The sequence below is a fragment of the Sander vitreus genome, chromosome 13 (genome assembly GCF_031162955.1).
Source record: "Sander vitreus isolate 19-12246 chromosome 13, sanVit1, whole genome shotgun sequence".
Classification (NCBI taxonomy): Eukaryota; Metazoa; Chordata; class Actinopteri; order Perciformes; family Percidae; genus Sander; species Sander vitreus.
In genome coordinates, this window is record NC_135867.1 from 27376067 (window position 1) to 27403141 (window position 27075).

The window sequence follows — 27075 nt, forward strand, 5'->3', positions numbered from 1 at the left end:
TTGCGTGAAATGTTGTCATAACTGGCGTAGGAATTCTTGAGTTATGGACAAAAAAGTGTTTTGTGAGGTCATAGTCATCTATTCAGTTCATCCTTGGGTCCGAGTCGATGTTTGTGCCAAATCTGAATTTATTTTGTCCATGAGGTCCTGAGATTTCACGTTCAAAAGAATGGGACAGACGGCTGGACGGAAAACCCCAAAACGTCCAAAAAAAAGCCATAATAAAATAGTACACACTTACTAAGATATTGAGGAAATTAAATTCCAATATCTACCGCTATTATTTCAAATGTGTGTTATAGTACACGCTGTTTAAGTATAACTACACTTTAAATTAAAGATTACAGGGCAGTTTTCAGAGTCCAAACATGTGGGCGGTCTGTCTCTCTTATTGTCTTATTAGTGAGATAGGAGCTGGTGTATGGACAACTAGAACAATGGGATGTGTCATACCGTGCCGGCCTGACGGTATGTGACTGAGTCTCTGTTTGTAGACACTGGATGGTAAAGCCTGCTTCCTGGTCGGCACTATGGGGACGCTGTTCACTGCGTGCAACTCTGTGGGGAAACAAATAAGTTACCCAATATTCTATTAAACATCATAACCAAAGCTGTATGACTACCTGCTTTCACATCACGTTACTACACAAGGAGGACTTTTAGTGCGTTTACATGCAGTTCAAAAACCTGATTATATCTGGGTTAAGGCAATACCCCTGTTTCTCATACCCCGGTTAACAGACCTAGATAACTCCTTTAGTAACCGGGGGATTCGTGCATGTATACACCTTTACCAGGATAAGCTTGGGTTACATGTCTGCACATGCTCCGTAGCTTCTAACTGCCCCTCGCCACTCCGCTGCAGTGGTTTTTGACCCGGAAATAGAAGAGAGCAGTTGGAAGCAACGGCGCCAAAAACAACAGCAACAACAAAAGCTTTAGGGACCTATTTTAACGATCTGAGCGCACGGCGTGAAGCGCCTGGCGCAGGTGCGTTTAGGGCATGTCCAAATTTACTTTTGATAGTTTGACGGCGGAAAATAGGGTCCGTGCGCCGGGCGCATGGTTCAAAAGGGTTGACCTTAGTGTCTTCATTAATCAGAGGTGTGTTTTGGGTGTAACATGCAATCAACCAATCAGAGATCATCTCCCATTCTCTTTAAAAGCCAGGCGCGTTTGGACCTTGGAGCATTGCTGTTGTGATGGAGGATTTGCACCATAATGTTTGTATTTGTAATCTTCTGCGTGTGTGTGTGTGTGTGTGTGCTGCTGTGCGTCCCTGTGTGTGTAACAAGCATAGTGTGGGCTTGCTGTTAAAATAATGAAATGTTGCGTTATTGACTTTAGACCAGGTTTCTGTTGGTCAATGGCGCGATCACTTCCCGCTGCCTCAAGATAGCAATACACCCAGAATGCACCTGAACACACCTCCCTGTAAGCCCAGCGCGCCCAGAATGCACCTGAACACACCTCCCTGTAAGACCAGCACGCCCATGGGTGCACAGATGGGCGCAGGTGCATTTGCTATTTAAACGACGCGGGCGCTGGACGGGAAATTGACAACAGTGTCGGTCTTAAACTAGCAAAGACACTTGGGTTGAGGCTTTGCGCTGCACCGGGTGCGAGATAGGGCCCGTAAACCTTTAAACCCACTGAGGACTTTGACATGGCAAGTACTATCAAGAAGACCCACTTCTATCTTCATTTGATTTCATTTCCATTCCCCGCTTGTAATTTTGACAAAGGTCAACCGTAAGAAAAAGCCTCGTTCTGACCAGAGTGCCACCTACTGTGCCGGAGGTAGAGTTATTCCCGTCATTCTTACCATTCTTGCACCACTGCTCACCTTGCTTGCTGTAGTTTTTTTCCCATGACTCCCTCAGCACACCCATCTTGGGCTGTGGGCGTATGGCCTGTTTCCATGGTAGTGCCTCCCGGCTGCTGAGGGGCGAGGTCTTTGCGACAGGCTGAGGGAATATCTGGATGGTCTCAGCTCCTTGCTGGTGGGCCAGACCATGAGGCATTTTGGGGCGTCGCCCAGGACTGTTGAAGGTCTTGAGGCCGTTGCCCATCAGGTCCACGTAAAATGTGCCGTAAACGCCACAGCTGTCGGTCACAATGGGGACAGCCGAGTCCACACAGCTGGGCTCCTTCCAGGACACAGGGAGGCCTGGTGAAACACAGATAAACATGTACTGACACGCCAGAGTAGGGCTGCAACTAACCATTATTGTCATTGTTGATTAATCTCTTGATTATTTTCTCGATTAAACGATTAGTTGTTTGGTCTACAAAATGTCAGAAAATGGCGAAAAATGGGGATCAGTGTTTCCCAAAGCCAAGATGACGTCCTCAAATGTCTTGTTTCTCAAAGATATTCAGTTTACTGTCACAGAGGAGAGAAGACACTAGAACATATTCACATTTAACAAGCTGACGTCAAAGAATTCTTACTTTCTTTTATAAAAAAGGACTCATTGATTAATCGATCATCAATATAGTTGGTGATTAATTTAATCGTTGACAACTAATCGATTATTCGATTAATATTTGCAGCTCTACTCCAGAGGATATTCATCAGAAATTGTGAAATGAAGGGTCAGTGTCTTTCACATCTCTAGTACAGTTCATTTAGAAGAAAAAGATACATTGTTGCTTTTTTGTTCTGGTCTGTTCCGTGTTCACACTGGCTTATCATGAACCAATCATGAGAATTAAGTCATCTGGACTGACAGGGGACTCACTGATTGGACAGTTTTGATAATGTCATCCTGCATCATCAGCTACACGGACCCAGGTTGGGCAAATCCAATCCTGGAGACTGACGACAAGTCACGCAGCACGTCACTGTGCATTACGGATGTATTTATCTTTCTATATGTACAGAGAGCACCATCTAGTGGGCTCAGAAAATAAAGAAAATGGTACAGGAAGCTTCTTGAGGCTTCATTTGGCCATCACTATTATAAACACTTAGAAAGGGACAAAAAGCATTTTGTACAGTAATATTACGAGAGGAGTGGCCACTAATGTAAAGTGAGCAGGGCACAAGCTCACACCTACCTCTGTTTTAACTGCTTATGGAGAATTGCACTCACATGCTGATAAGCATTGGTGTTACCATGGTTACCAACTGATCTTGTATAAATGTAGGCTATACATTGCTCAGACAGCTGACAATGAAGCAGATGGATTTTTATTATGAGTTAAGCTTTTGAAATCATACAAAAGCCTGTCGCTGTGGAGATAGAGGTGAACGCACCCCAAAGTCTAACTCCAGCTAACCAAATCAACTGAATGACCCATTTTACCCTCAGTTGGACAGACTAGCATTTATATAAAGTTTAGCATGTGTGTCAAGGCCAAGTGTTAGAGGACCAATTCAGCCAGGAATCATTTGAACACTATTCATATACCAATGGATACTCACTGGCGCCCCTGATCCCTGGGTGTTTCTGGCCTTGGGCCCATAAGTCCTGGTACTTGTGGTTGAAGGAAGGTCTCCAGGCTCCAGAGGCCCACGGGTAGTCTGAGGCTGCCATCCTGCAGACGAGGCAGCACAGGGAAAGGATTTGAGAAGTTTTATAACGTTTGAGTATTGTCTCTCTAGTACAAATACTAATGAGTCGATTAATTCCATCGGAATTCAAATTATAAAAGCTAAAACTACAAAGATTCTGTAGAAAGTGCTTCTACTGTGCTTCCCATTGGTGTAAGTGAATCCCAGGTTGGCATCAGAAGTATCAAATAAAAATGAATATACTGACATAAAATATCATGAAAGCACATTTAGTTTTAGCAGTTTGGGGTTTATTCGTTTGACTATAGAGTGTTTGCATTTGACACTAAACCAATGTTGGCTGCACAATATATCGTTTTTTTATCGTCATTGCAATATCAACAGGTGCAATAAACACATCACGAAAGGCTGCGACATATCGCGATAGACACTAAGATATTTTTTGTGTTAGTTGAAAGAAAATATCTGCAGAAAACTGCACTTTATAATGTAACTCATTCTTTTTTTAGTGCTGCCTTTTATATTCAATTCAATGTTCAATTTGTTCAATAAAACAAAGTCTTTTGTTTGTTTTAAATTCAACAAGAAATGTGTTTTAGCAGAATACTAAAAGCAGCAGAAATGCAGAACTGAGTAATCATTAATATCTGTTTATTAATCGCAAGTCTTATCGTTATCGCATTTCGCACATCTACCTCAGATCGTGCAGCCCTAATATGTGTAATCCCCAAGCTGTGCCAATGCTTTCCACTCTACCTGTGTTTTATGATGAGATCTTCACTGGCTGGTCTGTGCAAACCTAAGAAAGAAACATACACAAAAGTATACAATTACAGTTTTATACAGTAGCGAAGGAGGCATTCAGATCATTGACTTACTTAAAGGTGCCCTGCCACACATATTTCATTACTTTGTGGTAATGTCTGCAGTTCTACCATGGGCTCTGTAACATTTTTTGTGGAAAAAAAATGCCTTGGTTAACTTGTTTCAAGCCATTCTAGCGTGGTACAGAAAGCCTGCAGGAAGACTCAGCTTGATTTGTGCCAGTTCTCATTAATATTCAATGAGCTAAGCTGCTTGACTCTGATTGGCTAACAGCTAGCCAATGAGAGCCTGGCTATCAGCATCCTTTACCCAGCGCAACTGGGCGAGCTCATGAATAGTAATGAGCTAAGGCAACACCACGTCAGACTGACCAGCTTCTGTAATTGGCCTGATTTCTCCGCTTATTTCTGTTCAGTGGCTAGAGCTGACAGAGGAGCTAGCAGTTCATTTTCACATTCACGATATAACAAACACATATGGACCTCACATATTTCAAAAAATGCAAGTAAAACGGTTTTGTGAGGTAGGGCACCTTTAAGAAAAAGTTCATAAGTATTATCAGCACAATTGATTAAAGTACTTGAAGTAAAAGTATATATTGTGCAGTAAAATGTTCCCTGTCAGTGTTTTCCTCTTCTATCTGATGTTTCTGGATTAATATTCCTGCTGCATTCATGTGTACAGTATGTAGTATTTTACTGCTGTAGATGTTTGAGGTTGTGCTCGTTTTTACTCCTTTATGTACTGTTGGCTAGTTTAATCTACAGCAGGGGTCTTCAACCATTTGAGGCCAAGGACCCCTTAGCTGAAAGACAGACAGAGCAGGGACCCCCTACTACATATATTGTATAGACATTTGGTTGCCTATTAAACTGGGGCAGATGGATGAAAATGGATGTATGGATATACAGTAATATATTATTTTAAAGGAGGTTTACTCCTCGGCGCAGCAGTCGTGGGTTTGACTCCGACCTGCAGCCCTTTGCTGCATGTCATTCCCCCCTCTCTCTCCCCTTTCATGTCTTCAGCTGTCCTGTCAATAAAGGCCTAAAATGCCCAAAAAAAATCTTTAAAATAAATAAAAAATAAATTACTTTTAAATAATATATATCAGACAGTAATGTGGCGCCCCCCCTGCAGGTGTAACTGAGATTCAGTTTGTTTGATACGGAGCACCTTTACATATGGTTGGCGGTGAATCTGTGTGAATTTTTGGACATTCCTCAAATATTTTTTGCATATCCTGCCCTAATCCATGCAGCCTCTTTTTTTCTTTCTTAATGTTTAGTTATACGTGTTAACTCTTTTCCATCATTGATGCAGTATTGCACACGTTCACTTAATTATCTCTTAAGCTCCAATGCATCGTGGCACATTCTTACCTGCACTGCTGTCATATTTGTTTCATATCTGTTTAATGTTCTTGGACAATTCCATTTGCACAAACTGTTTACAGATTCTGTACTACACTCAGTATTTATATTTGATCTGTATTTTCTCGTAGACTCTTTGTTGTATTTTGTATGTTTATATTTTGCGTATTTAACGTGTAACTTCATGTTGTCTCGCACATTTTATGCCTTGTCTTGGCCAGGTCGTCGTTGCAAATGAGAATTTGTTCTCAATCGGCCTACCTGGTTAAATAAAGGTTAAATAAAAAAATAAATATATGTATGTGTTATTTGGTTGTGTATTTATCGTTTGGATGGACCAGGGCAGCACTTTTATCTGAAGGGCCACAAACATGATGAAGTTATGTAGAAATTATGATGTTTAGTTAATCATGATTACAACACTATAATTCAGTTTCTTTAGCCTGTCACTTTAACTGATTCTGAGACACACCTTTAGCCCTGCCGTGTCCTGGGATCAGCTGGCCTGTCCTGCCGTGGCGCCTGAAGAGGTACACGGCTGCGACCATCAGAAGGCACCACAGGATGGCACCGACGCTGCCGATCAACACCGGGTCCTGAAGCAGGGCCAGGACCCAGGACAGATCCCGCATCTGGCTGTCTGACCCAGGGGGACCGCCTATTTGTGGGCCTGAGAAGCAAATAGAGAAGCAGAAGAAATCAGATATGAAGTTATGATAGCTTCTCTTCTGTAATGTGGTTGGACACACTGCATTTGATCTGTGCACCGTCCTAATGCAGAAATCAAACCCTGTAAAGCCCACAGTTACTAAATTACACATACATCATCTTTAGCTATCCTTAAAAAAATGTACTATTATTGTTTATCCTCGCAATGCTATTGGATAGTAAATGTGTTTATGGGTCCGGCCATGTGGCCATGAATTCACTCAACCTGCAAACTTTCCTTCAAGCGCATCTCTTTGTTTTATTGGACTGGATTTGTCGCGATTCAAGTAAGTTAAAATGCCTTAAATATATTGTGATTATTCCAATGTCTAGTTATTGTGGAATATATCCAATGTGATTTTGAACATGTTATGTCTGTGTTGCAATTTTTAAAAATGTTAGTTTTAGTTCGGTAGTCAAAATAGCATGTGCACCTGACACATTACATGTGGAGATAAAATACTAATAGAATCATAATGTCTTTGATGATTCGCTATGACATAAGTTCTATATGTGTTTTCTCTGCAATAAAAAGAGTTTAAACCAGAATTGATTAAATGAATAAATTATTTCTGTAGCAGTATTTCAAACTGTGTCAGTATCTTATAAGTTAAAAAAATACATTGAACTGATGGTGGGCTTTTTACAAGCCTTTGTTTGCCCAAATATCTGCTTGTTGCATGAGGCACAGACAGGTTCTCTATCTATTCCTTAAGGTTATCTGCTTACATATAATACTCATATGTACTATTTACACATATATTTTTCTTGGATGCCAGCAGCAAAGAGAGTTGTTTTTTAAAATCATTGTGCAGGATGTGATTGATGACATCCAAAATGGAGAGAGGGTTTTTGGGATGGAATGAGACGACATTGATGGTGTGATGTGAAGTGACAAAGCGCGAGATGAAGATACCGGTGACGTGGACAAAGACTGCCCAGCTGGTGATTATGTGGACAGCGAGCCCTGATCACGTGGAACGGTCGCCTCACAGCATATAGGCTGAGTACTGGGTTCCATCCATGGTTCGGCATCCTCTAGTCTCGCATTGCCAAGGTCTGGCTAGTTCACACAGCATTCCGGGATGGGAGAAAAACGTGCTCTGGTTTATTGGCATTTCTTTAAACCAATCACAATCGTTTTGGGTGGAGCTAAGCCCCGGACACAATGACGATGCCGCTGCAAATTAGCCTCAGGAAGGAACTTGTTTTGGTGGAACATGTGTACGTTCTAAAGTAGTTTTAGTCGTGCAACAGAAAACTCAGATTGGACAGATAGTCTAGCTAGCTGTCTGGATTTACCCTGCAGAGATCTGAGGAGCAGGTAACCATAGTCCTCAGAAATCAGCCGGAGGTTAGAACGCCAACACAAAGAAAGAGGAAGGGGACAGACATCCTGCTGAAAAGAGGGACGGCGGAATTTCCAGCGGCACCTGAACAATCCCGGAAATGAAACGTTGTCGATAGCCTAGGCCTCCTCCCACCACCATAAACACGTATGTTAAGTAATTTAGGTTAGTGCCCATGGCCAAAAGAAGTGGAGTTGGTCCCCTGGGTGCCTATGGCGGCCCACTGCTCCTGTGTAGGCCTATAGGACGGGTTAAATGAAGAAGACAAATTTTTCTTCTCTGTGAATGCTTAGAAATGACAATACAGGCACCTTTAACCAAACGCACCATGCCAGGTAGGCCATCGCTGGCTGAAAGTTCTTATCAGATACAGATTTTTATGGTCCGGATATGAGCGATGATGCAAACACCAGACGTTTGTGTCAGAGCAGAAGACATGAATCATTGCATCATTGCATTTTTGCACATGGACAGTTTTTCATTTATAAATACTATTCATAAAAGAATATGACTGTTATTGTGATTATTATTCATGATATATACTGTTACGGGGCTAAATAAGCAATCAACCCTGCAAAGGAACCCTTCGTTGCACTGTATATTTGTTCAGACAATGTGAGTAACAGATACAGAAATGCTGCTCCCAACTAGCAACGTTGCAACATTACGACATTTTCATAAAAAACAACAATTACAAATCAACTACAATGTAAGAAATATTTGAAAACCCTGTGATATCTGCAACAGAGGCCTGCAACAACATCTGAAAGGTAAACCAAATATATATTTGGGCTTTACATGGTTAACAGCTACATTTCCCTCAAGTGCCCTTTTGCTCACTGATGACAAATCCATGAGGGTCACTCAGGACTCCTACTCCAGCTCCGTTGACAGCTGCTATGGTGATCCAGTACCGTTTCCCTGGACTCAGAGCAGATATATCAAGCTTGTGTTGGCCACTATCCACTGTCCAGTTTTGGTACAGCTGCTCCTCAGACTCCACACACCACACCTGGGGAAACATCAAGTACTACAGCTCTCACAGTACTCTGTGCACACAGGTAGCATGTATTATAAGGGATTATGTTTCCTAGATGTAGTTCTAAGAGCATACTAGATGCAGGGTTTCCCCGTGTATTGCAAGCGTGGTGACCCACCGGGCCTAAATTGCCTCCCTAAGTCTCTGGGAATAATTCTTTTTGTATCTGTTTTTAAAGCTTTAGTGCGTAACCTTTTGATATTATGAACGTCCGTTACATTCAAGCCATTGCCAAATGAGTTGCTACAAAGCTAATTAAGACTATCAGCTCCACACAACTCTCTCTGGATTTCTCAGTATGACTATGTTCAGAAGATTGTGGTGTCCGGCGACTTTCCCACGCAGAAACTCGAGTGAAGATAATGACCTCTTCTGAAGAGTCCGTCATGTTTTTTTAATCCTCCGTGTCCTCCTTGGCTACTAGCAACTGCGTGGAGTGCATGATCACGGAAGGCCTGTATCATGTGAACGCACCGACAGTTTTGTTGCCATTATTTAGAATTCCTCATGGGGGCGACAGAAACTACACACTATAGCTTTAACGTTTTTTTGAAATACAGTTGCAGTGGAGCTGCTCGGTTGGAAACTTAAAGGACAATTCCGGCGCAAAACCAACCTAGGGGTTAATAACAGATGTGTACCCACTCTATCGCTCTCTGGGACATGTTTTCATGCTAATCGAATGTGTTTGTAGCTTGAAAGAAGCTAGCGCGGACCGATGAATAGCTTACATTGCTAGTATTCGGGGCAAAGGGAAAGTTAAAATAAATCGTTATTTTGTACCACTAAAAAGGCTCAAAATATCACCAAACGTCGGTAGCATAATGAGGGTCCCTAAATGTTAACCGAAGCATTGAGAACTTTGTAAGTGTACAGACAGACAGACAGAGCTGCGGGAGCTCCGTGAAAGGGCTACAAGAGAGAGAGAGCTACCGGTAGTCAATGCCCCAACACAGCCTCGTACTTTGGGAAACTGGTGGTGTACCTGCGGACATTGTGAAGCTATGGCCACTGAACAGGAGTGTCTGTGTTGCAAGGAGTGGCACCTGTTGCGTCGCGACACCCAACAGACGCAGTGTTTTGTACAGTCTGAAGATTTCCCCTCTCTGATAAACAGGGCTGTACTTGAAACTTTTTCAGCGACCCAGACCGGAGGGACCAGATGGACAGTTATCCACTGAGTAAGTATACTAGACAAGTTATGCAGAGTGTGATTATTTCAGATATATTGAGCAAATTGCTTTCTGATTTTAGTTTGCATCGCCAGCTGTAAGTCATGACTGGTTTCCAAGACGGTGGCGGCATGTAAACATGAACGCGAGTGTCTTTATAATCTATCTTTTTAATAAACTGTCTGTACACTTAAAAAGTTCTCAATGCTTCGGTTTACATTTAGGGACCCTCATTATGCTACCGTTGAAGTGTGGTGATATTTTGAGCCTTTTTAGTGGTACAAAATAGCGATTTGTTTTTACTTTCCCTGTGCCCCGAATACTAGTGTTGTAAGCTAATCAGCGGTCCGCGCTAGCTTGTTTCAAGCTCCAAACACATTCGATTAGCATGAAAACATGTCCTAGAGAACGATAGAGTGGGTACACATCTGTTATTTAGTTTAAGTAGTCACATTTTCAAATCTCCAGTTAGCTTTTAGCACTGACTTACAGTAGTGCTCTATGTTATCTGTGTTTAGCCTTTTGAAATTGTCAATTTCGCAATTCCTTCCAAGATTCTGTTATCACAGAAACTAATGAATGCTGCCATCAGTCTGGAACTGGCCCGATAGAGGCCATCGTGAAAAAAAACTAAAAACTTAACAACGGGATTAATAACTTTTCTGGTGGGAAACCCTGAGGTGTGAGTGTCAGGAAGTGTTCTCCAGTGCTTACCTGGTAACCCTGTATGATACCGTTGTGGGTCTCATGAAGAGGAGGCTCCCAACTCAAATGGACGGTGTTATTCTGCTCACGGCTCACTGTTATGGACACAGCCAGTGGAGAGGCACTGGGCACTGCATAAGAGGGTGGAGAGATTACAGTTATCTTTTAAACATGGCTGTACTGTACATTCAAATTCAATAAAATAGATGGAAGTATTAAAAAAGCAAAAGAAAGGACACACATGTTCTTGAATCAAACCATTCTTCACCTGTCTCAGGGACTCTGAGGTGCCGAGTGTTGCTCTCCCTCCCATACAAGTTGCTGCCGTAGGGACGGACTTTGAACTCGTACTTGTAGCCTCTCTTTAAGGGGCCCACCGGGGCCTGGAAGTTGGGCAGCGTCACCTTCTTGGCTGCCCAGTCCGAGCTGGCAGGGAGCAGAGAGCGATAGAGAACCTCGAAGCCATCCAGGTAATGAGGCTGGGCGGGCAGCGACTGGAGCTGCTCCCAGAGGAAACAAAACATGGATCGTTCACCTGAAATACTCAATGCATTGTCTGAAACTCTCGGATTCAGCTCACCCATACCTTCCATTGTACTTGTGAGATATCAGACCCGGGGGCCATGATGGTGACATTTTCCAGAGCAACTCGCAGCGCTGACAGCTCTTTGTGGAGCTCTCTCTGTGTAGTGCTGGTAGCCTCTGGAAACACACGTTTTAATATCTTTTAATTTATTTTAAAGGATCAGGATTTGTAAAAAAAAAAAATTGTAAAAAAAAAACTAAAAAACAACAACATTTTATATATATATATATATATATATATATATATATATATATATATATATATATATATATATATATATATATATATATTTTACCGGTCAAAAGTTGGGGGTCACTTAGAAATTTCTATTCCACTCCATTATAAACAGAATACCAGCTGATCTGAGTGGTGGCTGATATGTAATGCAATATCTACATTGCCCATTATCAGCAACCATTCATCCAATGTCCCAAAGGCATATTCTGTTTACTAATCTGATATCATTTTAAAAGGCTAACTGAGAAAACATTGGAGAACCCTTTTGCAGTTATGTAAACACATAATATAATCTGAAAACTGCTGCCCTGGTTAAAAAAAAACAATGCAACTGATCTCAGCTGGTATTCTGTCTGGAATGGAGTGGAATGGAAATCTCTAAGTGACCCCAAACTTTTGACCGGTAGTGTGTGTGTGTATATATATATATATATATATATATATTACTCACAAAAATATTTAAAGCAAATTTGATGTTTGTAAATCTCCAGAGGAGATTGTTGGCTAGCAGCATATTGGCGTTTATTTATCTTTTTTTGAGTTTTGTCCTCCGGGTAATTTGAGTAAGGCTATCCTAAATAAGGGGCATTTTGTATAAAAAATGACTTGTATGCATATGCTGCAATGCTCCCATCTATAGACCCAATCACAATGTTTGTTTACAATGACTTCCAGGTAGAAAACTCCTACGTCCCGTACATACAATTTAACAGCGCTGAGCAAACAGGGACGAAGAGCACTGGATATACTCTCATCTCCTTCATCTAAAATGCATGTTTGATGCTTTCATATGTCAACACTTTGACTAACATTAGCTTGGAGAGCTAATGTACCTGTTGGGCCACAGACTAAAGAAAATGACACCAGCCAAACTAGCAGTCGGTCCGGCCGGCGGTGACATGTTGCTGTTCCTAATGCTAGATTTGGTTTATCAAAGACGCTAGCAAAGCAACACAGGACAGGAAATAAGCACAGCAGAGACCACGGATCTCAGACACTGCATATCTTCAAACGTTACAGTTAAGGCTGAAAATGACAACAGAAATAAACAAGTTTGCCAATTTCACATATCTCTGCAATTCAAATCAACAGCCAATTGTCTACCCGGAAGTGATTTTTGAGTTAGCGATACGTCACGCTTCCTTCTGCCAGACAGCATTATTCAGATTACTGGTATAAACAGCTCCTACCTCAAAACTGAGGTACAGCCCTGAGTCAGCCGGCACGCCACAAAACTGTCAAGTGAAAAACAGTCTGTGATGCAAGAACCCTGGCTTGTTCAGACACCATCTTACCTTCAACTAGCAGCTGTGCGCTGGCAGTGACCACACCTACATCGTTGGCAGCAGAGCAGGTGTACTTCCCAGCATCCTGGGCTGTCACATAGTGGATCTGGAGAGTCTGGTCTGGGTTTACAAGATACCTATACACACATGTAGAGCAGTTAGTTTTCACATGTACTGTCCCTCGGATCTCGTGATGGTAATTTAGCAGATATGGAGTTGGTTTCATTTACAACCATGTCAGGAAAGAAAGAAGCCCCGAGGAAACTCAATGGCAGCTTAGTGACAAGCTAAGGTAAAATACCCTTAGTGTGTGGCGATATGTAATGGGATGATTGGCAAGGCCATTTGGAGGCGTTTGAGCCGTTAATCAGAAGCTAACGGATCAATCTTCCAGCTCAATAGGGGCAGACTACCTGTCAAACCAGAAAAGTCTGAAGTCACTCTTTTTATTAGTGCTGCCCCCTTTTAGTCGATTAGTTTCAGTCGACTGAGATTTCTTTTGTTGATTAGTAATTTTTTATACTTTTTTCATGCTGAATGATTTAGTAAGAAACATCTCTGGTAAACACAAGATCTAAAGTGCTGCTTTTGCATGATTATTTGTAAAGAAACTCAGTTTTACAGATCTGTCGATTAAATTCACTATTCAATTAGTTGATAAACTTATACTGTAGCTATTAAGTCGACAAGAATTTCTTAAGTCGAGGACAGCCATATATTTTTTTTTCATTTGAATTTCTATAGGAATAAGAAATAAGAATAATAACTTGGCACTGTGTAACAAATATGTCTGTGTTTTCTGCACGTTACACTAAGTTCATAAATCAACATTGATCAGGTGTTACCTGCCGTTGGGCAGCGGCCCCTGCTCACTGCTCCAGACCACAGCAGGGGGGGGGTCACCTTTAGCTTGGCAGTAGAACTGGGCAGACTCCCCCACTCTCACAGACACGTTTTCTGGCTTCAGCACCAACACAGGCTTGGCTGCAGCACAAGAGAAGGGAAACTCAGTACTGTACTGTACTGTATGGTACGGTGTACTGTACGGTGTATTGTTCGGTACACTGTCCTGTACGGTATGATGTACTGTACTGTATTGGACTGTATGGTACGGTGTACTGTACGGTATACTGTCCTGTACAGCACATTATGATGTACTGCACTGTACTGTACTGTACTGTACTGGACTGGACTGTACGGTACGGTGTACGGTGTACGGTACGGTGTACCATACGGTGTACTGTACGGTACACTGTACGGTACACTGTCCTGTACCGTACAGTACAGTACAGTACAGTACATCGTATGCACGGTACCGTATGTGTACTGTACTGTACTGTAGGATGTAGTCCACAGTACAGTATGATGTACTGCACTGTACCGTACTGTACGTTGCTGTACTGTACTGTACGGTACATTACTGTACTGTACTGTGCTGTACTGTACAGTGTATTGCACTGTACAGTACGGTAATGTACGGTACAGTCAGTGTACTATACTGTAACTGTGTGCAGTTTTGTTTGCATTAAAAACATGGGGCCGAATTCAAAACTGTTAAAGCTGTGACAAGTAGTGATGGGAATGCCGTCTCACCGAGCACAGAGAGCCGAGCCGCCCGGCTCTGCCTCACTCCCGCGGTGTTGCTGGCCTCACACACATACGCTCCAGAGTGTTTCCTCTCGGCAGGAGCGATGATTAGCTTCCCACTCAACACCTGCAACACGAGCCCGGTGCGGACGGGAGGGAGAAGACACACGGGACGTCACAAACAGTAGATCACAGACAGTAGATCACACACATACACTCCTAATGTGATGTGTGGCTGGTGGATTTTAAAGAATCATGACCAGATGTCATATTCGTCACTCCCCCCTATGTCCTGCTGCTGATTCTTTTAAATGTGTATCAGATTTAGAAGCCACTAAACTAGGGGCACTTTGTGTAAAGAGTAATGTGTAGAAATAGCTTTCATTCAGAGTTTTTATTCAGAGTGTATCCATCTCTTTAGGGTGACATACATGTATAGGTTAATACATAGGGTACCCTGAAGAACACTCAAGTCATGTATTAATAAAAGATGTTTAACTCAGTGTCTCAGATGCTTTTTAGACCAAAGTGCAGAACTCCCTGTTTTTTCTTCAGATGTTTAAGTTATTTCAACATACTGAGAAGTATCAGACTGCAACATAAATTGATTCATTTCTGAATGGACATCACAGTTTATCCACTTTTAAATTCTTCATAACATCACAAGACTCTAACAGAAGACACTCAAGAAAGTTTTCGGTTTTCTTTGCTAATTTGCCAATGGAGCCTGAAGAGATGACCACCGTGAGCGCCAGCGACGCTCAGCACCACTTCTCACAGTTTGTTTCCTGACAAACAATTCCATCATTTATCAAACCTGCTCTCGTTTCATTTTAATTTGCTCACATACTGTGTCTTAAGCGTTAGTTAACTTCATTCATGCAGTTCGTACAGGGAAATGTCAAATAAAGGGTTGGTTTGTGTTGTGATTTTTTTGGGGGGGCGGGGGGTTCTCTCATTCACCCCATACAGCGAGGGCATCAAACCAAAGAAAATCCCTGTTTGAATAAGAGCTGATAATTAAGTTTTGTGTGTTCACCTCCTGCTGCTACCTTTACATTATAGTTTTTCGAATGTTTGTCGACTGGCTATTAAACCTCGTCAAACTATATGACTATTTCTATGAACATTAGGTCAGTTGTTTACATGACTATAGTCATTTGTCATTGCTTTGGCACAAAATGCACCGAGTAAGCCTAGCAGCTATATATGATTCAGTAGCTATTGCTATTGAATCATATTACTCTCAAATGCAACTATACACAGTGTGTAAATCCCTGCAAGCAAAATAGAGCAACCAACAATCACAATAATCTGTAACACATATACACCTGATACATAATAGTCATCACATAATTTCAGATGAATAGACGTAGGCTATATGGGGAACAATTCAATTTCCTCACAATTAAGAGCAACCAAACACAAACAGGCGACAGGTTGTATATCTTTTTTTTCTGTACAAGCTTCCTTTGTGTATTTGCGGTTGGCTGGTGTGTAAATACAATGAGCGAGTATAGTGTGTGTCATGGCTGACATCAATACTATTCAAGCTGCCTCAATATACAATGTTAGCAACTGGACAATATTACAGCGTGGGTCCACTGTCATTTGACAAGATGTCTTTGCATTTTGACTGTCTTGGTCTAATCAATGATAAAGGAATCTTTTGTTTTGAGGCCAATGATTTATTCATTGATGGATTTATTTACATTTGAAACAGGAGTTGATTATTTTGAGTGAGTAATCACCTTTTGCAGGTCACGGAGAGTGATGTGCTGAATGTACCACGTGGTGTGAGGGTTGCACTTAAGAGTTTTGACAATTGTAAGTTTGTTTCCGTAAATGTGCCAAAGCGACTGAGAGAAACTGTAAACTGCTGTCACATGCATGATGAGGCAGAGGGCTTACGCTGTAGCGGTGATCGACGTAGTCGATGGGCAAGCCGTCCCTCTTCCAGACGACATTAGGTTCAGGGCGTCCCACTGGGGGGACGCAGCTTAAGACAGCCACCTCCCCCTCTGCCACCTCCACGTCACCGGGCTGCACACGGAACTCCTCCTGCAACACTACGACAACAGAGTCAGATTTTCCGTCAGATCGTTCATAGTTTTCAACGTTTCCGACCGCACACGAAGGCAGCTTCATTTCACAGGAGAGAGAGAGAAAGAAAAGAGACAAGCGAGACAGAGCGAGTGCTTTGTTGTTGCAGGAAACATTCAATTGTAACACAAACTCCCGGGCAGTTCATTGCTTTTTAGGGCTGCACGATATTTAGTTTCATCGTCTACATCGCGATGTGCGCATGTGCGACAGTCGCATCGCAGGACGTTGCGATGTTGACGCTACAACTTCTTTGCTGCTTGATAAAAAGTAAACTTTCACCGTTCTCCTTTTCCATGATTGTTACCGGCCGACCCTTCCCCTTTAAGACAGGTGGTCATGTGACGTAACATTAGTCTGACGGGGGGGGTTGTTATGGATAGTGAGGCTCTCCCGTGTGTAGAAAAGTACCGTAAGCGGAAGCTGCCGCTGACACAGTGATGCACATGCTTTTCCATGTAGTGAAGCTACAGTAGTCAGTGTTTTATGTTCGCTGCAAAGACAAACTAAATCACCTGATTAATGCAACGTAATCACGACGTCTCCCGGCCATTTTTCACCGCAGAAAGCTGCTACCAGCCAGGCTAAAGCTAACATAGTTAGCCTAAAGAAACAAGGCGTCTGTCCCAACTAACGTTATGGTTCGGAGCTGCGACGCTGGAAACCTAACACTAATCTACAACAGCAGTCTGTTTCTGATACAACGTCATTTACACTGATTTATGTGCTCTTGGATACAGTTTGTTGAAGAGTGTGACATGCAGGCTCTGCATGCACAGCAAACCAACAATCATGATCAATTTTAATCAGTTTATCAAACAACCAAAGCAGCCCCGCTAGTCGACCACAACCTGACATTTAGAGGAAGCAACATGCATTATTAATATCATTCACTTTCGCCTGGATTGATATTATATGAATACACTGGTGTCAGTCAACCAGTGTATTTCTTCCTAATGTCCCTCTCCAGCATCACTTCAGAAGAGTAATCACAGCCTTACTTGCTTTGGTTTTTGTAAAGCATTAAAGTTCAACAAAGACTGGTTCACATAAGAAAATTTCCTTTTTCATTTTTATTTTCTTTGTAGATGCACTCCCCTACAAAATCACCCCAGTAGTTGAGAATGATTTAGTATTTCTAAATAGGGCTATTTATGTCCTCTTGTAAACATTAGTCTTTTTTTCATAACGCAATATATATCGCAGGGGGAAAAAATATCGCAATGTAAGTTTTTTCTAATATCGTGCAGGCCTAGTGCTTGTGTTTCGTTTTTTACCGTCATAGTGTTTTAAAGGTCCCATGGCATGAAAATGTCACTTTATGAGGTTTTTTAATATTAATATGAGTTCCCCCAGCCTGCCTATGGTCCCCCAGTGGCTAGAAATGGTGATAGGTATAAACCGAGCCCTGGGTATCCTGCTCTGCCTTTGAGAAAATGAAAGCTCAGATGGGCCGATCTGGAATCTTCCCTTTATGACGTCAGAAGGGGAAAGGTTACCCCCCCTTTCTCTGCTTTGCCCATGGTAAGCTGGTCAAGGCCACACCCCCACCCACCACCTTGCCCCCCCGCTCTCCTCCTCAATAGCATTTAAAGCTACAGACACAGAAATGGCACATCCTAAGGAAAGCTCATTGTGGGACTGGCTCTAGTGGCTGTAATTCTGCACCAAGGCTGAATTTCAGGAAATAGACTTCAGATACAGTATTAGGGGACCATTAAGGCCTATATAAAAGAGACTTCAGATACAGTATTAGGGGACCACTAAGGTCTATATAAAAGAGACTTCAGACACAGTATTAGGGGATCACTAAGGCCTATATAAAAGAGACTTCAGATACAGTATTAGGGGACCACTAAGGCCTATATAAAAGAGACTTCAGATGCAGTATTAGGGGACCACTAAGGCCTATATAAAAAGAGACTTCAGATACAGTATTAGTGGACCACTAAGGTCTATATAAAAGAGACTTCAGATACAGTATTAGGGGGACCACTAAGGTCTATATAAAAGAGACTTCAGATACAGTATTAGGGGACCACTAAGGTCTATATAAAAGAGACTTCAGATACAGTATTAGGAGACCATTAAGGCCTATATAAAAGAGACTTCAGATACAGTATTAGGGGACCACTAAGGCCTATATAAAAGAGACTTCAGATACAGTATTAGGGGACCACTAAGGTCTATATAAAGGAGACTTCAGATACAGTATTAGGGGACCACTAAGGCCTATATAAAAGAGACTTCAGATACAGTATTAGTGGACCACTAAGGTCTATATAAAAGAGACTTCAGATACAGTATTAGGGGACCACTAAGGTCTATATAAAAGAAACGTCAGATACAGTATTAGGGGACCACTAAGGTCTATATAAAAGAAACGTCAGATACAGTATTAGGGGACCACTAAGGTCTATATAAAAGATACTTCAGATACAGTATTAGGGGACCACTGAGACCTATATAAAAGCATCCAAAAGCAGCATGTCATAGGACCTTCAAAACTTTCTTGTGGCAGCGATAGAGGCAGTGAATTTCCCATTTACTGTACGGGATTCTCACACCGCCTCAAACCAGAACTCAAAACACACTGACGAGTCTGATCTCCAGTTACATGATTGGCCACCGCAGCGTGACGTGGGGTTGCGTTTCTCCTAAAGTTGAGTCGATCTCAACTTTTCACCGCAGGCCCGCTGCGTTTTTTCGAGTGTCCCCCCCTGCGGCAACCACCGCCGCCGCCTAAACACACTACCCCCATTCAAAACGAATGGAAAGACCTGCGGCTTTGCCGGGCTGTCGGATGGCTACCGCAGGCTGTGTGAATGACGGTCCTGTCCCATCAGCAGCCATGAACACACAGCAATGTGAACTGTTTCATTTCAATGCGCATGCTGTTTGTGACAAAAGGAGGAGTTACCACTTCAATACTAGTTTCACATATTGGATTGGATATTCTAATTTGCATTTGTTAATTTTTTTTTTTTTTTAAATGGCAGCCGGATTTGTGAGACCCCAAACAGTGAGGAAGTGAAGCCAACATAAAACACAAGGCTTATGGTAGATTTAAACTTGTTTAGAGCATTGTATGTGAGGTCACAGTGGACTGTTGTCTCTTGATTCAACATACTGTTTCCATTACTCTAATCCCATAGAAATCATCTAAAAACACTAACACCTGAAGCATCCTAAATGAGAACTGTGTGCCGCCTTGTGCTGCCCTGCCTGGCCCTGTCCTTTAATGTACTATCACTATCACTAAACTATCACAAAGCGCCCAATTTGTACAGTTGCAATGTGTACTGTACAATTCTCTGACTGTACACCAGTAGACATGCATGCAGCAGGCTCAAGTGTCACATCCCTAACCAAACATCACTGTGATTTAGGGGCTTCACTCATTACCAGCTATAAGGGCAGGCAGTCAAGCAGCCTCTCAAGCCTGTTAGGATGATTTCAAGAAGAGTGACTAGGTTTTTTTTGTGACCATACAAATGCAGGGTTTCCCCTACCTTTATAAGGTGTAGGCGCAGCACCCAAGCCGTTTTGGGCACCGCCCAAGCCAAATCAATGTAAAATCAAAGTGAGCATCAAAACTAGCTTGACTTTTCTCAGATCTAATGACTGTAGTTGGTCCACAGTGGACTTCTTTAGCAAGTTTTGACTTTAAGCTTTTGGAGAGTTATTTATGTATTATCTGCTCTAGCTTTTGCCGTTTCTGTCTGTGTCATACAGTAGTCAAAGGACTTAACCAAAGCTAGTTTTAACTTGCCTACATTGCTTTGTTGTCCATCACAGTTTTCAGTGTCTTGGAAAGACTCAGAGACAAGCAGCTGCTGCATGTCGACTGCCTCACTGGGATCCAGATAAGTAAACAGTGAGGCTCCGGGGTCAGTTGGCACCACTGTTTGACCCCCTCCTGTCCGGCAAACATTGACATCCGACCCCTGTGCCCCTTCTGCCTCTGTCACCACAAACATCTTCATCAACCCTCTGCATGTGTGTGTGTGTGTGTGTGTAGATACAATAGTAGTATAACATGTTATACTGCCATTAAATCTCTTCATTGAGCTACTTTTGTTGATGAGTTCAGAATGAGATGGTTTCGTCAAACACTTTGGTTTGCAGCAAGAAACTGGCGAGGCACGGTGGCTCAGACACAAATGCATTACTTGAGAGAGTCTTTGCTGAAAGAGGCCCTATGATGCTTTTTGGGGATTTTTTCCTGTCTTTTAATGTGTTATATAGTTTTTGGTGTATGTAGCAGATGTAAGTACAAAAAACACATTTCACTCCAAATGGAGCTTTCTCTCCCACAGACAGCACTTTTTTCTCAACTCCCTGAAACGCCTCGCCCTCATTCCTGTTTGAAATTCTTCCATTAGTGATGTCACTGATTGAGAAAGCCAGCCCAGTTTTTCATATGTGCTGCCCATTGGTGCTGCCTGAACAAGCACAGCGCGCCCAGTGGCGTGTTGAAATTTGGTTGACATCACAACCGAGTGGGCCAGCTGACCAATCAGAGCAGACTGGGTTTTTCAGGAAGGCGGGCCAAGAGCTCAGACAGAGTGTTTCAGACAGAGGATCTGCAGCAACGGGCAATATGAGAAACATAGTATGTTTTTTTTAACATCAAAGCATGTAAACCTATTCTAGTAGACCCCAAGAGTACAAATATGATGCTGAAAAGGAGTATAATAGGGGCTCTTTAAAGTATAACAAGATGGTTTTTCATATGATCTCATAATATCGGGAGAATGCAGTTGCCTTACAAGGTACATTCTTAGTAGGTGTGCATTAAAAATATTGCCTTATTGTTGTGGCTAAAAGTGGAAACTAGTGGTGCACTAGGATTAAAGACAAATAGCACCTTTCAGTTGGTTCAACAGTACTGTCATATGCAGAGCAATATACATATTATGCTATTTAAGGAGGGCATTAGTGGCTTTAGTTAATTCAGCATGTGAGAGATCATCGCTGAGTAAAGTCTGTGTCAGGATCAGGTTCCACACATATACACCACTGTAAGTGTGTCCCGTTTCAGATGATACAGCACATCACGTAACAACACAAACCCCAAGCACCCAGCCACTCACACCTACTCACCTATACCCACCCCGATAGTGAGGGGCCCGGGCCGCTACATGTTTAGCTCCCATACCCAGACCCTGCCCTGCGGGGTGAACCTTGGCAGCCATGCGCAAACAGCCAGGCATCTAGTACAGACAATACATTACAACAACACGGTTAGGAACCGGAGGGGGTGTGTGTGTGTGTGTGTGTGTGTGTGTGTGTGTGTGTGTGTGTGTGTGTGTGTGTGTGTATTTTCAGGCCTGTGTGCAGTGTGTAATAACAACAAAGTGTAAATTATAATTTCCCCATTGGGGATCAATAAAGAATATATGAAAAAAATGAATACCTGGGTGCTCCCGAACTGGAATATTTTGAATGGACATCTCTGGATTAGTGAAGTGAAATCTTTATTTTGTATGATTGTGTAGTGTAATAGTCATGATACTGTGTTTTAGGAAAGATGGTGTGTGATTTCGGGGCTGTTGAAATATAAATTATAAACAAATTGTTTAACTTTAACAATAAAAAAATGACAGTTCTCAGAGATGACTAAGGCAGAGTTCACACAGCCTGCGTCTCTCTCCTGTGAAAGAAAGCTGCCTTCAAGTGCGGTCGGGAACGTTGAAATCTATAAACGATCTGACGGAAAACAGTAATTGTGAAATATAAAGTCTACTTGTGCTCTGTGGGGGGGTTTAAGAACACAACAGGACGTCACACAAATGGGCCGTTTCACTGACACTCCCCCCTCTGCATTGGTGTGAATGCCCCGTAATGGTGAAACACACTGTCTCTTACCTGAGATGTACAGCGATGCATTGCGGCTGCTGGCCTCTCCTGCACTGCTCCGGGCCACGCAGGTGTAGACGCCCTCGTGCGACTGGCCTCGTCTGCCCTCTCCCACGCTCAGGAAGAAGAGGCTCCCCTCCAACAAAACCAAGGGTTGCAAGCGTTCATCTGCTGTCAGCGTCTGGCCGTTCCGCAGCCACTCGATGCTCGGCTTGGGGCTGCCCTCCGCCCGGCATGAGAGCGTGGCAGGGTTTCCAGCTTTCACCACCACGTCAGAGGGCTGGTGGACGATGCGGGGCGGCGTCTCCTGTGCATGAACTCTGGAACCTGAGGACGACACAGAGATGTGGAGAGATCGTATAGAGCATCTAAGTGTATATTCAGCAGTGGTGTAGTCTACGTGATACGCAGGTATACGCAGTATACACACTAAGAAAGCTCCAGGATTTCCATATACCCACTTAAAAATGCCCAATGACACGCAACAACATACCATTTCCATTCGATTTTTGATATATTTTCAATTGTCATCTGTTATGTTCTTCTTCACATAGGCTAAATAAAGGTATTTCCACCGTAAATTGGTGCATAAATGTGTATCTGAATACAGGAAATGAAGTCGTTGATGCTCAAAACTTCCTTGGGGGAGGACACCCAGACCCCCCACTATGATATTAAGAAGGATGAAGGATTGCCATAGAGTCTGTGGCCTGCTGTGAATGAATGACTGTCAACGAAAGAATAATTTTATGATGACAGAAGAAACTATGTGTAATGTGGAAGGGTCATGTGTGTCTGACACCCCTGATACCAATCCAGCCAATAAACTGTAGGGTGATTCAAGTGATATACTGTATCAATAGGAGCTCATTCTTCTGTAGATGAGAACTAGGGCTGGGCAATATAGCGATATTATATCAATGTCGTGATATGAGACTAGGGCTGGGCGATATGGAGAAAATCAAATATCACGATATTTTTGACAAAATATCTCGATATCGATACCGCAACGATATTGTAGTGTTGACTATTGGTGCTTTCACAAAATATTTACACAATGAGAGTTTTGATAAATAATCCTCAGTTATGTGGATATAATGACTAAGTGGGTAAAGGCAAATAATAGAACAGCTAGAACAGTCTGGTAAGTTCAGAAAATAACATCACTTTACTGTAATGCAGCCTTTAAAACCAGGAAAAGGCAACTTGTGTCATATTATGATATTACGATATCCAAAATCTAAGACGATATCTAGTCTCATATCACGATATCGATATATCGATATATTGCCCAGCTATATATGAGATTAGATATTGTCTTATATTTTGGGTATCATAATATCGTTGTTGTCTTTTCTTGGTCTGTATTATAGTAAAGTGATGTAACTTTTTGAACCTACCAGACTGTTCTAGCTGTTCTATTATTTGCCTTTACCCACTTAGTCATTATATCCACCTTACTGATAATTATTGATATAAAATCTCATTGTGAAGATATTTTGTGAAAGCACCAATTGTCAACCCTACAATATCGCCGCAATATCGACATTGATGTATTTGGTCAAGAATATTGTGACAATATTGTGTTACATCCCGGTGCTGAATCCTCTACAGTGAAATACAGTCACACTTTACACCATTTAGCGTTAGCTGTCAGCATTTTAACCGTGTTTAATCCAGCTACTAGCTAGCGGTAGGCTAACGTTAGCTGCTGTCGAGTATAATGTTAACTGGCGTCACATGCAGCGATGTTCTCTTCCATTATTTAACAAGTGTTTTAGTAGTTGTTATTTTTGCTATCTTATTCTTTAAGTCTTATTTATTATTTCTAGTATATTTCCTGTATGTCCTGTATGTGTGTGAGTGAGTATGTGTGTATGTCCCTGTAACTTGCTGCTTGTAACATAATACTTTCCCAGTTTGGGATTAATGAAGTCTATCTATCTATCTATCTATCTATCTATCTATCTATCTATCTATCTATCTATCTATCTATCTATCTATCTAACATGATGGTAGAAGGTGCAATATGTAGCTAAACATAAATCGTGAATCAAATCTTAATCGCAATATCTGGCAGGAAAATCACAATGCACAACACAATTTTCTCCCCAAATTGCTCAGCCCTAATGTAAATAAATATGTTTCTATCTAGAAGAGCCACACCCGAGCAGCAGCGCCTAGCACTATGCACCAGCACCTCTGAGTTCATTTAACTGGCAACAGATCACCCACAACAAGTCTATTTAAGCCGTTCTACCAACAAACAATGTGTGTTTGCGGGCAGCAGTGGAATGCCATTGTTTGAACTTCCCGTGGAGTTGGATGACCACATTGACGGAAACAGGGAGACTGCGATCAGCTTCCTGTCAGGAGAGGAAGCTCCAGGGTCTCGGGAATATCAACCCTAACAAAAGGAGACTGGAAGTCCCCCCATCAACAGCATATCCGCAGCATAACAAAAGACACTCTTTGAGTGGAATTTTACCGTTGACTTTGTTTGACTGGTTTGCAAACAAAATACCAAAAAAAACGTAAATGACGTTGCATTTACTTCACTTCATCAATAAAGCCACTGAGGTTACGAGGATTTGGGAGAACAAGTTGAACCCTCACAGATGCACAAAGAAATATTTATAAAATCTTGCTTGTGAGCTGCAAACACTTAGAGTCATAAGAGAAAAGATGCATTATTTCACACCAGACATGAATATAATCCTAATGTGAATCTTAATAGGCATGGAGAATCAACAAAAGGGTTGTATTAGATCTTTTCATTCATTCACATGGAGGCTAACAACAGCCTGTTTAACCCCACTGTTAGAGCTGTAACCATTCCAAAAGTTACCGTACAATTAATTGTCTCAGAAATAATTGCAATGTATTACTCATATGTCTTACATACAACCGCAAGGCGGTCATTTTAGTTGTTTCTAGGAGTTGCTTCGTTTTCCTTGTTGCAAGGTCATGCAAATTCCTACTGAATGTCACTTTAAAAAGCTTGTTTACTCCAGTTTCCAGTTGGTATCATGATTTATTACTTTTTCAAACAAATACAAGTTTAGAATGAATTCCAGGAAACATCTTTTGGTTATATATCATGTCATGTGACCCAGATGATGTAATAACACAAACACACAGCCTATGAAGTAAACCACGCCTCTTTATTATCATAAAACTTTTTTTTCTAACTGTATGAGATACTTTATTTATCCCGAAGGAAATTAAGGTGTCCAATAGCTTCTACACAACATACATACACATAGGCACACAGACATATGACATCCACGCACACATACTACAAAAACTACAAAACCAGACCCATCAACAGTTCTACCCTTTAAGACCTTAGCTAATGTTAGCAATTCATTGCAGTTAAACAAAGAAACGTTATTAGACAATTATTTAATAATTGTTACAGACCTAGGCCACTGTCACTGAGTAAAGAGTCAAAAGAAGCTGCAGCCAAAACAACTTAATATTACATGTAATAGGTCTTAGTGCATTCCTTACAGCTATATATGTCAACCTGGGCTCTGGGAACTTGTGATTAGGGTTGTAAATCATCACGATACAATATTATATTGATGCTTTTATTATATGAAAAACGATACAACATTTACTGATGTCACAAAGTCTGCCACGGTACAATTTGGATTCAATTCAATTCAGGGACCTGCGATCGACACAAGACAATATCATATGACCCAATCGGTTCCAACTCAAATATGATTGGACCATTTTATTACTGAGTTCTTCCAGACGTTTGAATGAACTGCTTTTTTATTAATTAAAAAGGATAAATATAAAGTGGGTATTTCAAAATAAAGGTGCAATGATAAAGATGATGATATGTATGGATATTTTCCCTCTGCATGATGATATTGGATCGTGGATCATTGAATCGATATATCGATCCAGATCAATACATCGTTGCACCCCTACTTGTGATTGGATATTTTATACACCATACCATTAGAAAATGATGTCAGATGAATCAATAAGAGAAATAATAGTTGCAGCCCTTGTTATTAGGGCTGAACGATTAATTGCATTTGCGATAATATCGCGATATGTTAAGACGCGATTTCCTAATCGCAAAGGCTGCGATTTGGTCACGTGACTCGCAAGAGCAAATCAGTCTGCACTCCGCAGAGAAAGCATCAACTTAGCACGCTAACGCTACGCCGTACCTTGAGCAGATTTCTGTCATTCAAACAACTCTGAGTTGTAGTTTAAAACTTTTACAGCCATTTTAATAAAATGAAGGGTTTTATTCAGGCTTGAGTCCATACATGCAGTTAATGGATACAGGCACGGAGAACTGAAGGCTCTGTTAGCAACAATTAGCTCCGATTAGCGGTTAGCTCCAGTTAGCTAACTCCGTTATAAAGATATGGAGTGGTAACAACCAGACGCTGATAAATGACGTTCGGGGAGCTTTCACAGCAGAGTGGCTGCGTTGTTTCAACGGTTTTATTAGTACAGTTAAGAACACCAGCAGCATGCTACTGCTAACGTAACGATAGCCTCTCTGAGTGCAATGTTGACGCTGTCATGCACACGGCATGCAACTTCATGAGGGGGGGGAAGGGGGCTGGAGGCAGCTCCTCTGTGTGCGCTGTAAAAAAAAATACACCGTTGTATATACTATATTTTTACTTATTTAACTGTCTAGTAAAGTTCAAAGACAGTGTTTAAAAAGTGCAATCCACATGTTTAC

General features: G+C 41.8%; 1 protein-coding gene across 2 annotated transcripts in view; it reads right to left on the reverse strand.

The window, feature by feature from the left end:
- robo4 (roundabout, axon guidance receptor, homolog 4 (Drosophila)) overlaps positions 1-27075 on the reverse strand; it is a 39121-nt gene that overhangs the window by 9357 nt on the left and 2689 nt on the right. For both annotated transcript variants that reach the window (XM_078266417.1, XM_078266416.1), the window contains exons 2-15: positions 22362-22679; positions 16299-16456; positions 14394-14514; positions 13646-13784; positions 12810-12937; positions 11278-11393; positions 10960-11191; positions 10701-10822; positions 8616-8787; positions 6191-6388; positions 4277-4319; positions 3431-3543; positions 1847-2170; positions 454-558 (exon numbers count right to left, since the gene is read on the reverse strand). In XM_078266417.1, the coding sequence (XP_078122543.1) occupies positions 454-558; positions 1847-2170; positions 3431-3543; positions 4277-4319; positions 6191-6388; positions 8616-8787; positions 10701-10822; positions 10960-11191; positions 11278-11393; positions 12810-12937; positions 13646-13784; positions 14394-14514; positions 16299-16456; positions 22362-22679 (2289 nt within the window). The remainder of the gene's footprint in view (positions 1-453; positions 559-1846; positions 2171-3430; positions 3544-4276; positions 4320-6190; positions 6389-8615; positions 8788-10700; positions 10823-10959; positions 11192-11277; positions 11394-12809; positions 12938-13645; positions 13785-14393; positions 14515-16298; positions 16457-22361; positions 22680-27075) is intronic.